Genomic DNA, 17,335 nt, shown 5'->3' on the forward strand with positions numbered 1-17,335 from the left:
ATTAGTGATGTGTTTTATGTTTTCTGCTTCAGTTCGCACTCCTTGGAACAAGGATTCAGAGTCAAAATGGTGTGCGTTTGTGAGTGTGATTGTAACGTGGAAAGAGGTGGCGTGTTTCTGTTTATGTGTATGACTGTGTGTCACATATCACTCTAGGAAAAAGAAAGGTTAAAATAGGTACCGGTAGTTACTTTTGTAAATATATGACACATTATAGTTATATTACCCTAGATGTTTAATTTGTGTGTCCATGCAAGTTTAATATTTTAAAATAAATAGACAATTGTGTCTCAATTGTGTTATATGAAAATATATTTAAACTAAATATCTTAAATTATTGTTTTACCTTATCAAATGCTTCTATGTTCTATGAATAATGGTTTCTCTGGACCATATTATAGACTTGTCTGCACAAAATGCAATAAAGTTCAAGTCATTTATTACAACAATTATTGTGTTTTCTTTCGTGGGCAAAGGAAATAAGTGATGAACAAAGCTGGTTCAATTAACAGAGACTAAAATGCAGCACAAAATATCTGTGTGTGTTTTTTAATTACATGCATTTGACGCAAGATTGTTAGCAATATTTCAGTAGACACTGGATAAAACAGATACCATTAAAAAGCAGTACAAGCGTAACTGTGTCTTCGGAAATACCCATATTCTTGATCAGTTTTACAATAGTTCATTTTACAATAGTGGTAACACTTTACAATGAGTTTCCATTTGTTAACATTAGTTAACAACATTAGTTAAAATGAATTAACAATAAACAATTCTTTTACAGAATTATTAATACTGGTTAATGTTAATTTCAACATGCACTAACATAATCAAAAGTTGTACATGTTAACATTAGTCAATGCACTATGAACTAACATGAACAAACAATGAACAATTGTATTTTTATTAACTAACATTAACAAAGATAAAAAATTGCTGTAAAAAATATTGTCCATTGTTTGTTTATGATACCTAATGCATTAACTAATGTTAACGAATGGAACCTTATTGCAAAGTGTTACCACAGTGGTTGACATTTTACAATATACTTTTAGATTTATGTTCAGTTTTATTGCATTAGGGGGTAGTCCTGTTTTCAAATTAAAAATGAGGCTGAAAAATATTGTGGACCAATAGAACTGGAGCTATCCAAGATGTGAAAAAATATGTCCTTTATATTCTTAAGTACCTCTTGCATTTACAACCAGAATATAATATTTTCTTTTGAATAATACAGACATAGTGATATCTGTTCTAACAGCGGTCATGTACTTTACAAACAACAACGTCTCAAGACATCTTGTGTTTTTAAGTAACAAAAACTACTGCATAAGAAAAAATTTGAACATTAGGGACATAAAAAACTTTCATACACAATCATAAGCTTCTACAATACATTCTCATCACTATGACTATAGACACATACTATAAAGCACAATGATATAAAAAAACAGTACTGATCAAATTTTCTTTTATTTATCTAAATATATCATAAAGGGTTAGTTCAACCAAAAATGAAAATTCTCTCATCATTTACTCACCCTCATGCCTTTTTAGATGTGTGTGACTTTCTTTCATCTGCTGAACACAAATGAATACAATACAAGTGAATGGGTGCCAAAAGTTCCAAAATCCACATAAGGGCAACACAAAAGTACTCCAGATGACTCTGGTGGTTAAATCCATGTGTTCTGAAGTGATATGATAGGTGAGGTTAAGAAACAGATCAACATTTAAATCCTTTTTCCTTCAATTTCAATTTCTCCTTCTGTTTTTGGTGATTCACATTCTACGTGCATATCGCCCCCTATTGGGCAGGAAGGAGAATTTATGATAAAAATGACTTAAATATTGACCTGTTTCTCAACCACACCTATCATATTGTGTCTGAATACATGGATTTAACCACTGGAGTCATATAGATTACTTTTATGCTCCCTTTATGTAGATTTTGGAGCTTCAAAATTTTGGCACCCATTCACTTGCATTGTATGGACCTACAGAGCTGAAATATTCTTCTAAAAATCTTAATTTGTATTCTGCAAAAGATAGAAAGTCATACACATCTGGGATGGCATGAGGGTGAGTAAATCATGACAGCATTTTCATTTTTGGGTGAACTAACCCTTAAGTACACTGGCGGCCAAAAGTTTGGAATAATGTACAGATTTTGCTGTTTCAGTAGTAAATTGGTACTTTAATTCACCAAAGTGGCATTCAACGGATCACAATGTATAGTCTGGACATTACTGATGTAAAAAACAGCACCATCACTTTTTGACAAAAGTAATTTTTGATCAAAACTAGACAGGCCCCATTTCCAGCAGCCATCACTCTAACACCTTATCCTTGAGTTATCATGCTAAATTGATAATTTGGTCCTAGAAAATCACTTGGCATTATATCAAACACAGTTGAAAGCTACAGTACTTTGCAAACTTTTAGGCACTTGTGAAAAATGTTGCATAGTGAGGATGTCTTCAAAAATAATGACATAAATAGTTTGCATTTATCACTTAATGTCATACAAAGTCCAGTAAACATAAAAAAGCTAAATCAATATTCGGTGTGACCACCTTTGCCTTTAAAACAGCACCACATCTCCTAGGTACACCTGGACACAGTTTTTCTTGGTTGTTGGCAGATATGATGTTCCAAGCTTCTTGGAGAATTCGACAAGTTCTTCTATCTATTTAGGCTGTCTCAATTGCTCCTGTCTCTTTATGTAATCTCAGACTTACACGATGTTCAGTGGGGGGCTTTGTGGGGGCCATGACATCTGTTGCAGGGCTCCCTGTTCTTCTATTGTAATCTTTTCTATTTGCAAAATTACTGTTTGGGAATCTAACAAAGTTCAAGTCATTTATTTATCTAACATTTCCTATTGACACATTAAAGCTGAAGATATAAATAGCCATGTTAAGACAAATGCTTTTGTGACACATTTTATGTGCCTAAGACTTTTGCACAGTACTGCATTTGGTTCATTAAATGAAGCTTAACATTGTCTTTGTGTTTGTTTTTGAGTTGCCACAGTATGCAATAGACTGGCATGTCTTAAGGTCAATATTAGGTCAAAAAATAGCAAAAAAGAAACAGCTTTCTCTAGAAACTCATCAGTCAATCATTGTTTTGAGGAATGAAGGCTATGCAATGCTTGAAATTGACAAAAACCTGAAGATTTCATACAAAGGCGTACACTACAGTCTTCAAAGACAAAGGACAACTGGCTCTAACAAGGACAGAAAGAGATGTGGAAGGCCAGATGTACAACTAAACAAGAGGATAAGTACATCAGAGTCTCTAGTTTGAGAAATAGACACCTCACATGTCCTCAGCTGACAGCTTCATTGAATTCTACCCGCTCAACACCAGATTCATGTACAACAGTAAAGAGAAGACTCAGGGGTGCAGGCATTATGGGAAGAATTGCAAAGAAAAAGCCACTTTTGAAACAGAAATACAAAAAGAAAAGGTCAGACTGGGCAAAGAAACACAGACATTGGACAACAGATAATTGGAAAAGAGTGTTATGGATCTTAAACCCATTGAGCATTTGTGGGATCAGCTAGACTGCAAGGTGCATGAGAAGTGCTCGACAAGACTATGGCAAGTGCTACAGGAAGTGTGGGGTGAAATGTCACCCGAGTACTGACAGCTAGAATGCCAAGGATCTGCAAAGCTGCACGTGGAGGATTTTTGGATGAGAACTCTTTGAAGTAGTTTCAATTCAATTGAAAGTTTCAATTTTTTTCAAATTGTATAGTAATTTTTCACGTTATTAATATCCTGACTATATATTGTGATCAGTTGAATGCCACTTTGGTGAATAAAAGTACCAATTTCTTTCCATAAGAGCAAAATCTGTTAATTATTCCAAACATTTGGCCACCAATGTAAATATTTGCACTTTAAGCTTTCAAATGAAACTTTCGGTGTGAAATGAAAACTGGCTTTCCAAAAGATGCACTGTTAAGATGCAAGTGAGTAGAGCTTTTGTACTGTGTTATAAGTACTATAAGGAAACAATAATGTGGAAATATAAAAAGTACATTCCTCCAGACACTGCAGGCGACACCATTACTTTGTAAAGGTCCCATTGATCACTGCAAATACACGTTACATGTTAATTGTGTTCTTTTATGTCTCTCTCTCTCTTTGTCTGTCACTCTTATGTGATTTATGATTTAAGCACAGTCTATACCAAGTTAAAAAACTGCTGAGTAATTTAAATACTGGGAATGGTTATTACCAAGGACAAAGTGCAGCTGGCTCCCCCTGTGCCTATAGGCAGCATGTGAATGATGTAACTTTTTGTTTTTAGCCAATGGCCAGCATTGTGCTTATCAAGCGACAGCAGATAAAATAAAAAACTGTCACAGGAGGAAAAAGTGAGATAGGACTGCAGGCTATTCACTCAGATTTAGTCAAAATGAAGAAAAAATCTACAAACTTGCGTGTACGGCTTCCTGCTCTAATTTGTACGCTGGAGGTGTTGATTGTGGTCCTTTACGCTCTCTTTGTTACTTATGATGATCATGCGAATGCTGTTCTACAGAACAACGAGACAAAGCCAATAGAGAACTCATTATATCAGAACTATCCATTTTTTGCTGATATTCAGGTGATGATATTTCTTGGATTTGGCTGCCTTCTGGCCTTTTTCCGGCGATATGGGTTTGGTGGCATGGCCTTTAATTTCCTCACTGCCACATTCACAATTCAATGGGCCATTCTGGTCCAGGGCTTCTTTCAGTTTTATTATGATGGGAAGATTCACCTCGGTGTGCTGAATCTGATCAATGCTGAGTTTGCCTGTGCTGTTGTACTGATCTCTTTTGGAGCAGTTTTGGGGAAGACCAGCCCTGTGCAGCTCCTGGTAAGTTTTTCTTTTTTGCAGGAGGTGGATTGCTATCAGGTACTGCATCTAAAAGAGTTGTTCTGTCTTATTTTGCATTCTTGAATGGCTGCAGCACTTAAAATGTCACCCTTCTCAGACATAATTTAGATGTTGAGAAAACAACAATCTGGCAACACATGAAGTCAACAAACCTTTCTTCATGGAGTGTTTTACAGCCTCAAAGCATCAACAGACACCACCCTCAAGGGGGTTTAGCATTACTTTAAAGTTTGTAATATATCTGTCTATTTAAAAAAAAAAAAAAATTCTGCACAAAACTTTTTACACAAACTTGCTATTTTTTTATATATATAAGTTATATAAATCGCACTATCAGACTGGCTTGCCGTTAGCTGTTTTATTGCATAGACTTGATGTGTGAGTACACATTACACAACTGTACACCTACAGCAGTGTTCCGGGTTCAATAAGTTAAGCTTAATCAACAGCACTGGTCAAAATGATACAAAATAATTTGACTCATCCCTTGTTTATTTAAAAAAAAAAAAGTGGGAACAGTAAGACACTGATAATGAAGTGAATGGGGCCAGTCCACAAATGCTAAAATACACATTGTTTCAAAATTATAGTCACAAGACATAAACAATATGCATGCTAACATAATTTTTAGTGTGATAAATAGCTTATTAACCTTATCTGAGTAAAGTTATATAAAATTTTACAACTTCATTGGCATGACAACAAAACCCTGTAATCCAGCTATTGCTTATAACTTTACAAAAATAAGGTTAATAAGTGATTTTTACCACACTAAAATCATGTTAACATGTATAATGTTTACAGGTCTTGCAGCTTTACTTTTTAAACAATGTATATTTTAGTGTTTATGGACTGGCCCCATTCACTTCAACATAATCACAGGTCGGCATATTGTTTGCGACACTGACAGTACCCAAGGATTGCCCACATTATGCTGACTCACTGACAAGTGCCATCTCCTATCTGACATGTTTGCATCGGCTCCAGTGTGTTTACCTTCACATGTGGCATGACCAGAAGAGTCAGCAGCTTGGGGGACCCGTGTTCAGATACTGCATTGAAACCAGGAAGTAATCGTGTTTGTATAATTATTGACAAGCTTGATTCTGAGGTTGCATTTTTTTTTTTTTTTTTTTGCATGGTTAGGTTTAGGTTTGGGGGTTCAGTGTATAAAAAATGCATTCCTCTTCATTGGATTACATCCTGTACAGCTGAAAACAACTTGCTTCAAAACTTGCTTTTGGTGCCCCTCCGTGGACAATACACCCAGAAAATGGAGCTCACACATGCCCATATGCCCAACAACACTTACCGATTTGGCCAATGGGGGCAGCGATTCGAATTTCGGTAAGCACAGACCGATTTTAGCTAAAAAATAAATAAATAACCCGACAGTTTCCGATTTCACTGTGAAGTGTGAAATTAAAATCACAGTGAAATTATTATTATTATTATTATTATTTTTGTTGTTTTTTTTTTTTTTGTTTTTTTTTTTGTTTTTTGCGGTTATCAACATTATGCCAAATAATATTGACTGAGCTTAAAGGGATAGTTCACCCAAAAATAAAAATTCTCTCATCATTTACTCACCCTTATGCCATCCCAGATGTGTATGACTTTATTTCTTCAGCAGAACACAAATGAAGATTTTTAGAATAATATTTCAGCTCTGTAGGTTCATTCAATGCAAGTGAATGGAGGCCAGAACTCTGAGGGTCCAAAAAGCACATAAAGGCATAAAAGTAATCCATTCGACTCCAATCCAGATAACAGACCACAATGTAATTTCTTTTTCATTATAAATCTCGACAGCAGTCTCCTTGGCGATAGTGATTTCAAGCTCTGGACACAATATGCTTGCATTGTATGGACCTACAGAGGTGAGATGTTCTTCTAAAAATCTTAATTTGTGTTCTGCAGAGGGAGCCTGGGTAGCTCAGTGGTAAAGATGCTGGCTACCACCCCTGGAGTTTGCTAGTTCGAATCCCAGGGCATGCTGAGTGACTCCAGCCAGGTCTCCTAAGCAACCAAATTGGCCCGGTTGCTAGGGAGGGTAGAGTCACATGGGGTAACCTCCTCGTGATTGCTATAATGTGGTTAGTTCTCGGTGGGGCGCGTGGCGAGTTGAGTGTGAATGCCGCGGTGGGTGGCGTGAAGTCTCCACACGCGCTATGTCTCCGTGGCAACGTGCTCAACAAGCCACGTGATAAGATGCGCGGGTTGACAGTCTCAGACACGGAGGCAACTGGGATTCATCCTCCGCCACCTGGACTGAGGTGAATCACTACGTGACCATGAGGACTTAAAAGCACACTGGGAATTGGCCATTCCAAATTGGGAGAAAAAGGGGGAAAATCCCCCACCCTCCACAAAAAAAAAAAAAAAAAATTGTGTTCTGCAGAATAAAGAGAGTCATACACATCTGGGATGGTGTGAGGGTGAGTAAATGATGAGAGAATTTTAATTTTTGGGTGAACTATCCCTTTAACTTGTATTGAACCTGGAACATTCCTTTAACATTGTGCAAGGAAACCCTGTACAACAAAACTGGACAAAGAGTCAGAATTATGCACATTGGAAGTGTGTAATACAGATATGGCATGTATCAACATTTTCTCTTAGGTAATAAAAGCCTGTGATGAAGAAATATGTTGTGCAGTGTTTATAAAGTGTCACAATCTTCCATTGGTTTGTACGTTACTTGCACATATTGCACCTCTAGTTAGAAAAATAGTACTGTATATTGTGTCAGAGTCGTAATACTTACTGTGTATTGTTTATAGGTCATGGCCTTGCTTGAGATCCCTGTGTTTGCCATCACAGAGTGGGTTGTATTGAAATACTTGAGGATCAATGATGCTGGTGGCTCTATCCTCATCCACCTGTTTGCCTGCTACTTTGGACTGGGTGTCACCTTCGTCCTGTACAGACCTAGCCTAAATGAGGGACATCCAAAAGAGGCAACAAGTTACCAGTCAGATCTGTTATCTGTGTTGGGAACACTGTTCCTCTGGGTGTTCTGGCCCTCTTTCAACTCAGCACTGACCTTTAAGGGTGATGACCAGCACCGAGCTGTTCTTCACACGTTCATAGGTCTCAGTGCCTCCACAATCACTGCCTTTGCCCTGTCCACCATGCTCAGCAAAAATGGTAAGATCAGCATGGCTGATGTGCAGAATGTAACGTTGGCCGGTGGAGTAACTGTCGGTGCCTCGGTGGACATGATGATTTCCCCGGCTGCTGCTTACATACTGGGGATCCTGGGATGCATAGCCTGCATGCTGGGGTACAAATACCTGAGCCCCTTTCTGGCACGGCGGTTGAGGCTGCAGGATCAGTGTGGCATACACAACCTGCATGGCTTAACGGGACTCATTTCCAGCCTAGCTGGAATCTGTGCCATCCTCCTGGCAAGTGAGGAAACCTACGGCCCCAGTCTCTACCAGACCTTCTCTCATCGGGCACCCCCGGAGGGAGACCCTCAGCTCCTAGAGCTGCAGAAAATGATCCCAGATTTGGAGGCAGGTTTGGGTCGGAGTGCACGGGAACAGGCTCTCTTTCAGGTGGCGGCAGTGTTTGGGACCATTGCTGTGGCAGCAGTGGGGGGTTTGCTGACAGGTGTTGTCCTCAAGCTACCGTACCTTGCTTCCCCAACTGATGAGAACTGCTTTGATGATGAGCTCTTCTTTGATGTTCCTCCAGATTACACTTGTGTACTCAATACACCCGATCTGGGGCCCTATGTCATCAAAGACACAAACAAAACTGATGCTAAGGAATGATGCATAACAGGGGACTGATGTTTGACAAGACTGTTAAACAAGAGGAAAAAACCTGAAAGTTGGATCAGGACACTCATAAAACACTGTGGACTTTTCACATGCTTTGAGTACTGTAGATTTTGTAATTACATTTATCCATTATAAACTTATTATACAGTAATTTCAATATTTGGTGGGTCCAGGTTCAAATATTTAGTTTTTAAGAAATCACAACTTGTTAACATATGTTTTATGAATTATAAAAATAAATTATATTACATTGTTTAAACATTTTTTTAATATTGAACACAGCCAATGTGACAGGAGCCAATATTGTACATTGAGTAAAGTGTGCAACTCTTCACTGAAGAGAAATAAAATATGAAAAAGAATCAAGAAAATAATTAAAATATGAACTACATTATATTTTATTTACTGGTGTGTTATCTACACGTAAGTAATACGTTAACAGATGCAATAACATGTGTTGACTTTGTTAGAGACAATAATGATTTAATTTGATTGTATTGCATGACCTGTCCCCTCATTTCATTCATCCTTCTATATACTGTAGATAGACATACTGTATATGCACACTTGTGTATAATATACAGCCCTGTCTTGAATATTATAAAACTTAGCTGCAATTACATGCAGTAATACGATGTGATAACCTTTTGTAATGTTAGGGTAGGTTAATCACAGTACATCTGTGAGATGTGTTTCTGTTTATGACTTGTCAATTAGCTGATGCTATTCCCCCCACATATTGACTTAAAGTTGGGGGACCATAGGCAATATTTTCAGGATATGCTCAGTATTCATATATTTCATCTGATGTCTGAAGATTTTTTTGATGTCCATTAAACTATATTTGTATATCTTATCTCTGGGGTGTTGATTAAAAGTTAACATGAATGATCAGGTGTAAAAGTTAACTGGTAGCTGCCATACAAGATTGTATTTTGGCTGTGCAGTTTGGGCAATTTGAACAAAAGTTATGAGAATGGAATGTCTTTTTAATTTCATTAATCTTGAAATCATTTATTGAACATTATTTCATTAAATTATTTGTTTGAAGAACCATTTGCACTTGACTTTTTAGCTGATCAATATATTTTAAAAAGGAGAAAATCAATGAGGAAATTTTATAGTAATGTTTTCACATATTACTTTGTGATTGTATTGCTTTGATATATAATTTTGTGAATTTACTATTATTTGAGAGAGTATGCAGATTTTTTTATTGTATTAAATTCAACATTATGATCTAGTCTTTATGTAAGTACAGTAATGGTCTTCCTATTAACACATATGTTTCTTATTCCAAAAGACTGCATGTACTGTAGTTTTTTGCTATCTGTGATTTATGAAAGACTGTAGAGTGTAAAAATATTACCCCTGACCTGAATGCAATTCCAAAGACATACCTGGGGTCAAATATGTTGCTCAAGAGCAGAACAGAGGTAAAGTCTAAATGTGAAAGTTTGATCTCAGTGGTTCTCCAGCTGCTGGTTGATCAGTACTGAACCTGCAACCTGTGTTTTATGTACAGGTGCATCTCAATAAATTAGAATGTCGTGGAAAAGTTCATTTATTTCAGTAATTCAACTCAAATTGTGAAACTCGTGTATTAAATAAATTCAATGCACACAGACTGAAGTAGTTTAAGTCTTTGGTTCTTTTAATTGTGATGATTTTGGCTCACATTTAACAAAAACCCACCAATTCACAATCTCAAAAAATTAGAATATGGTGACATGCCAATCAGCTAATCAACTCAAAATACCTGCAAAGGTTTCCTGAGCCTTCAAAATGGTCTCTCAGTTTGGTTCACTAGGCTACACAATCATGGGGAAGACTGCTGATCTGACAGTTGTCCAGAAGACAATCATTGACACCCTTCACAAGGAGGGTAAGCCACAAACATTCATTGACAAAGAAGCTGGCTGTTCACAGACTGCTGTATCCAAGCATGTTAACAGAAAGTTGAGTGGAAGGAAAAAGTTTGGAAGAAAAAGATGCACAACCAACCGAGAGAACCGCAGCCTTATGAGGATTGTCAAGCAAAATCGATTCAAGAATTTGGGTGAACTTCACAAGGAATGGACTCAAGGCATCAAGAGCCACCACACACAGACATGTCAAGGAATTTGGCTACAGTTGTCGTATTCCTCTTGTTAAGCCACTCCTGAACCACAGACAACATCAGAGGTGTCTTACCTGGGCTAAGGAGAAGAAGAACTGGACTGTTGCCCAGTGGTCCAAAGTCCTCTTTTCAGATGAGAGCAAGTTTTGTATTTCATTTGGAAACCAAGGTCCTAGAGTCTGGAGGAAGGGTGGAGAAGCTCATAGCCCAAGTTGCTTGAAGTCCAGTGTTAAGTTTCCACAGTCTGTGATGATTTGGGGTGCAATGTCATCTGCTGGTGTTGGTCCATTGTGTTTTTTGAAAACCAAAGTCACTGCACCCGTTTACCAAGAAATTTTGCAGCACTTCATGCTTCCTTCTGCTGACCAGCTTTTTAAAGATGCTGATTTCATTTTCCAGCAGGATTTGGCACCTGCCCACACTGCCAAAAGCACCAAAAGTTGGTTAAATGACCATGGTGTTGGTGTGCTTGACTGGCCAGCAAACTCACCAGACCTGATCCCCATAGAGAATCTATGGGGTATTGTCAAGAGGAAAATGAGAAACAAGAGACCAAAAAATGCAGATGAGCTGAAGGCCACTGTCAAAGAAACCTGGGCTTCCATACCACCTCAGCAGTGCCACAAACTGATCACCTCCATGCCACGCCAAATTGAGGCAGTAATTAAAGCAAAAGAAGCCCCTACCAAGTATTGAGTACATATACAGTAAATGAACATACTTTCCAGAAGGCCAACAATTCACTAAAAATGTTTTTTTTATTGGTCTTATGATGTATTCTAATTTTTTGATATAGTGAATTGGTGGGTTTTTGTTAAATGTGAGCCAAAATCATCACAATTAAAAGAACCAAAGACTTAAACTACTTCAGTCTGTGTGCACTGAATTTATTTAATACACGAGTTTCACAATTTGAGTTGAATTACTGAAATAAATGAACTTTTCCACGACATTCTAATTTATTGAGATGCACCTGTATGTGCATCTATGACATTTGTTTCCACATCATGCATTAAAGAAATAGAAAGTATTTTTTTAAAGACAGATAATTTAACAAAACAAAGATGCAGTTCAAGTGAACAAATCAAGAAACACCCTGAAGAATGTAAGTTGCAAGCACTGCAAATGCATACTGTATTAGCCATGGGAAGTCCGGTTCTTTCAGATGGTTCGTTTCAATGAACCGGTTTAAAAATTAAAAAACACGATTGAACAGTTCTTTACGTCATAGTGTAATGACGTCACTAGAACGTAACGATATCAACCGACGTCGTGTAATACACGCTTAACCACTCAAAGCTATAAGTGGGCACATATTGCAGATTATTACTCCGAGTTATTAATAATGGAGTTTGTCATCACAAACACATTCAACAATCCTGTCCATTGAAAATGACTGACCAGTATTTATTAGGTTTTGAATATTTTTCTTATATTTTGCACGTAAAGCACCCAGTACCTATGCTTAATGCGTAGTAAAATTCATTTACGTTTATCAGCTTAAGTTTAAGCATGCTCTGATCATTTATTTTTATTTTTATACTTTCTGCAGTTCAACAAAATACATTAGAAACAGTTAACATGAATGAAGCCCTCGACACGCGCTTGCAGATTACATTCTTCTCTCTACAGTTGTTGTAACGTTGGTGTCTAGGAGTGGAAGAGAGGGGACGCAGGAGCGGAATCTCTAAATCCTTTAATTATAATCGTAGGAGTTGAACAGACGCTGGAATTGAACAGACAAAAGGCTCAACAGTAGTAATCGCTGGAACGGAACAAACTATAAATCTAAACTTCAAAACGTAACACTTCAAGGACTGACAAAATAGCGGAGAAAACTAGAGGACATTTATACAAAAGGAACTAATGAGGGAATAGGATACAGGTGAGGATAATAAGAAACAGATGGAAGTGATTAGGGCAGTGAACTATGGGAAATGCAGTCCAGTGGAAAACTTCAAAATAAGAGTCCTTGAAGAGAATGAAATAAATGAGGGAGACAGACTATGACAATTGTACAGAGTGGTTATCTGAGTTACCATATACTTTCAGTTTGAACCAGTCTGGCCATTCTCTGTTGACCTCTCTCATCAACAAGGCATTTCTGTCCACAGAACTGCTGCTCACTGGATGTTTTTGTTTTTGGCACCATTCAGAGTAAATTCTAGAGACTGTTGTGTGTGAAAATCCCAGGAGATCAGCAGTTACAGAAATACTCAAACCAGCCCGTCTGGCACCAACAATCATGCCACAGTCCAAATCACTGAGATCACATTTTTTTCCCATTCTGATAGTTGATGTGAACATTGACTGAAGCTCCTGACCCGTATCTGCATGACTTTATGCACTGCACCACTGCCACACGATTGGCTGATTAGATAATTGCATGGATGATTGTTGGTGCCAGATAGGCTGGTTTGAGTATTTCTGTAACTGCTGATCTCCTGGGATTTTCACACACATCAGTCTCTAGAATTTACTCAGAATGGAGAATGACCAGACTGGTTCAAACTGACAAAGTCTATGTTAACTCAGATAACCGCTCTGTACAACTGTGGTGAGAAGAATGTCATCTCAGAATGCTATTCTGAGATGTAGATTGGCGCTCTTTTGATGGCACCTACACAATATTAGACAGGTGGTTTTAACGTTGTTGCTGATTGGTGTAAGTTCTCAGTATGTCCGAATGAGACTGTTCTCAGTTCAGTGTACTGTTGAGCTGAGAACTGCTGCGACCAGCTCATCATTCATTGATGAGACGGTAATCATACAATTAAGTCATAAACATAGTATTTCCAGTATGTTTTAATTGTGTCACATCTAGATGTGTTTTTGTTCATGTTTTGTGTTAATGTCTTTTATTTTAAAAAGTGTTTCCATGTCATGTTATTTCCTGTTTCCTTGCCATGTCATGTGATTCCCTGTTTCCATGTCAAGTCATGTGATCATCCTGTTTCCCTCATGTTCATTGTGTCTGTTTCCCATTGGTCCATAGTCTTATTATTAGTTCTATCATGTCATTTGTTTATTCTCATTGTCTTATCAGTGTTTAGAGTACTGTTTGTTTATTGGTTTATATTTCCCATGTCCATGTATTGAGTCTAATGTTTCCAATGTATCAATGTCAGGCATTGAATCCATGTAACGTTGTTTGGCTGTCAGGTCCATATTTGTTCAAGGTTTTGGATTTTACGTTTATGAATAAACTGCACTTGGGTTCTTCACATCACCATCATCTTCATCTGCCTGTCATTGTCAGCATTCGTTACAGAATACCTGACTGCAAAATGAACCCAGCCGTTCAGCTTCTTCATTTACGTCAGGAGAATCATCCCCTGGATGAATATGTAGAGGACTTTTGTGCTCTGGCTAGCAGGGTCGATTTTAATGAGATTGCCTCAAGGAATGTTTTCGCTTTGGGCTGAATGAGCCAATCTCCTCCTTAATGCCAGGAGTACCTACAGCCTGACTCAATTTATCGACCTTGCCTTACTGATATGTGGTTCCACATTCACTGTAGGGGAGGTGGCCGCCAAGCCAGCATCCCACGTCATGGCCACCGAGCCAGCATCCCACGTCATGGCCGCTGAGCCAGCGTCCCACGTCACGGTCGCCTCTGCTCCACGGTCCAGGCCCGCCTCTGCTCCACGGTCCAGGCCCGCCTCTGCTCTACGAGCCAGCGCTCACACCTGCCACAGCCAACAAGTCAGCATCCCCCACCCCCCTCAGCTCCCTCTTGAACTCTGTGTTTTTGTTTCAGGGCGTCGGGAGCTGCTCCTAGAGGGGGGGGGGGTATGTCACATCTAGATGTGGTTTTGTGTTAATGTCTTTTATTTGCTGTTTCCTTGCCATGTCATGTGATTCCCTGTTTCCATGTCAAGTCATGTGATCATCCTGTTTCCCTCATTTTCATTGTGTCTGTTTCCCATTGGTTCATAGTCTTGTTATTGGTTCTATCATGTCATTTGTTTATTCTCATTGTCTTATCTTGTTTAGAGTTCTGTTTGTTCATTGGTTTATGTTTCCCATGTCCATGTATTAAGTCTAATGTTTCCATTGTATCAGTGTCAGGCATTGAATTTATGTAACGTTGTTTGGCTGTCAAGTCCATATTTGTTTACGGTTTTTGGATTTCACTTTTATGAATAAAGTGCACTTGGGTTCTTCACATCATCATCATCTTCATCTGCCTGTCATTGCCAGCATTCGTTACAATTTGTTACACTTTTTGCTGTTCAGCAAAATACACCACTAACAAACATTTCGCCCCCCTTAATCACACGGCCCACGCATACTCAGTATCAGCATCTCATCAGTTCTCAGTAAGTCGGACACCTCCGCAAGATGTGATTCTTAGCTCAGTGTACTGTTGACTCGAGAACTGCTGTGAGCGACTCATTGTACTGTTGACATGAGAACTGTGTGATGGAAGAGTTCAGTCCGATTTGTGAAGAAGTTGGAGCAGTTCATTGCAAAGAATTGTTTGGAAAAGCAGATAATACCAGTTCTAGGATCATATTACTCCCTGTTATTGGTTAATTTCAAGTCGGAGTGTCAGGCATTTCCGAGAATGTGTTATGATTGAGTAACTTGTGCATCAGTGTTGACTCGAGACGCGATTGGTGCTTCCTCAGGAAATCATTTACCAACCGCAAAAGATTCAGCCAGGCTGCATGTGATGACCCATGAAAAAAAGGCAGAGGCTGAGGCTTGTGCAAATAGTCACTCCAAAAAAGGTAGCATTTTAGTAAGTCATAATAATGATATACAAAGTAAAAATTATGAGATACTAAGTCATAATTATGATATATCATAATGATCAGTTTCAATCCCATTCAACCAAGATTTCTAGTGCATTGCCCTATAAACATGAGATTGACCAGAAATTGTTGAATAAAAGCCAAAAGTTTTTCTTGCTTAAAATCCTTGTGTGCTTAGTACAGTTCCATACAATTCAGCTAGTAAGGCAAGTATTTCAGAAGATTAGTTTGAAATGCTTCGCAATAAGTGCACAATTTATTAGGCCACCATGTTTTATACGCAATGAGAAAACATCATATCACTATGAGTTTTTATGCTCATAACTATGTCTTTGTTTTTAATCTCAAAATTAATTTGACTTAGTATCTCATAAACAGTGTTGGGCAGTAATGGAATACATGTAACGGGATTACATATTTAAAATACAAAATATACTGTAAGTAACTGTATTCCACTACAGTTACAATTTAAATCATTGGTAATTAGAATACAGTTACATTCAAAAAGTATTTAGATTACTGAAGAGATTACTTTGCATTTTATTGTCATTTGTTTAATTTAATATTTAATCCTTTCGGATGGAAAACATTTATACATATAAATGATGCGATCCAAAGTGCATTTGAACAGCGGTGAAACACTTTCCTATGATGTGTTACATTCATACGAGCAGACAGAGAAGAAAGTTTGAAGTAAGTTTTTTAGAAGAAGAAATAGAAATAAACCTTGTGTAAATTGTCAGCTTTACGCTAAGTTAAAATGCTATTTCTAGCCATTTTACACACGTTACCAGCCACGATCATATTTTTTTAACAAGAAAATTCACGTTGGATCATAATTTCTTTTTTTCTAGTAAGACCTTTGATATTAGGGCAAAAATCGTATTCTTGATAATAATTTTTGTATTGTTTTCCTGTAAAAATATCTAAAAATCCTTAAAACAAGATCAGTTTGACTTATCTTGTTTTAGAAACAACACTGCATAAGATATTTAGGTCTTTCAGAGAATGTATTTTTAACATGTGTATTTTGTCTTACTGTACTGACAGAGTTTTTATAGTCAAAACAAGTGAAAAAAATCTACCAGTGCTGAAGAAGTAATCCAAAGTATTTAGAATACGTTACTGACCTTGAGTAATCTAACGAAATACGTTACAAATTATATTTTACAGCATGTATTCTGTAATCTGTAGTGGAATACATTTAAAATGTAACCCTCCCAATCCTGCTCATAAATATGACTTTGAATCTCAGAATTATCACTTACTATCTTATAATTTTAATTTTTAATCTCATAATTATCACTATCTCATAATTTTTAGTTTTTATCTCATACTTATGACTTAGAATATAATTTTGACTTTATATTTCATAATGTTTTACTTTTTTCCTCATTATTTTAACGTTATCTCATCATTCTGACTTTTAATATCAAAATTATAACTATGAATCTTATCATTATGGTTTTTATTTCATAATTGACTTTTAATATCACAATTATCACTTACCATCTCATAATTTTGGCTACATAATTTTGACTTATTTACATTATGACTTTATATGTCATATTTTACACTTTTAATCTCATAATTGTAACTTTATCTCATAGTTCTGACATTTTATATCAAAATTATGACTTTTAATCTTATAATTATGTCTTTTTATCTCACAATCCAAATTCTCCCATTAATTTTAATAGAAGTGGTCCATCTCTGCTAGATACTCTCTGCTTTTATCTAACCGCCTACTGTAGGAAATCCG

The 17,335-nt window shown here is 37.2% G+C and overlaps 1 protein-coding gene across 1 annotated transcript; it reads left to right on the top strand.

The window, feature by feature from the left end:
- The first annotated feature begins 4,188 nt into the window (after window positions 1-4,188).
- rh50 (Rh50-like protein) lies at window positions 4,189-9,788 on the top strand. The gene is made up of 2 exons (XM_051669882.1): window positions 4,189-4,882; window positions 7,687-9,788. The coding sequence occupies exons 1-2, from the start codon at window positions 4,436-4,438 to the stop codon at window positions 8,683-8,685; spliced, it is 1,446 nt and encodes a 481-aa protein (XP_051525842.1). The 5' UTR covers window positions 4,189-4,435; the 3' UTR covers window positions 8,686-9,788.
- Window positions 9,789-17,335: the final 7,547 nt, after the last annotated feature.

The sequence above is a fragment of the Myxocyprinus asiaticus genome, chromosome 33 (assembly GCF_019703515.2).
Source record: "Myxocyprinus asiaticus isolate MX2 ecotype Aquarium Trade chromosome 33, UBuf_Myxa_2, whole genome shotgun sequence".
NCBI lineage: Eukaryota > Metazoa > Chordata > Actinopteri > Cypriniformes > Catostomidae > Myxocyprinus > Myxocyprinus asiaticus.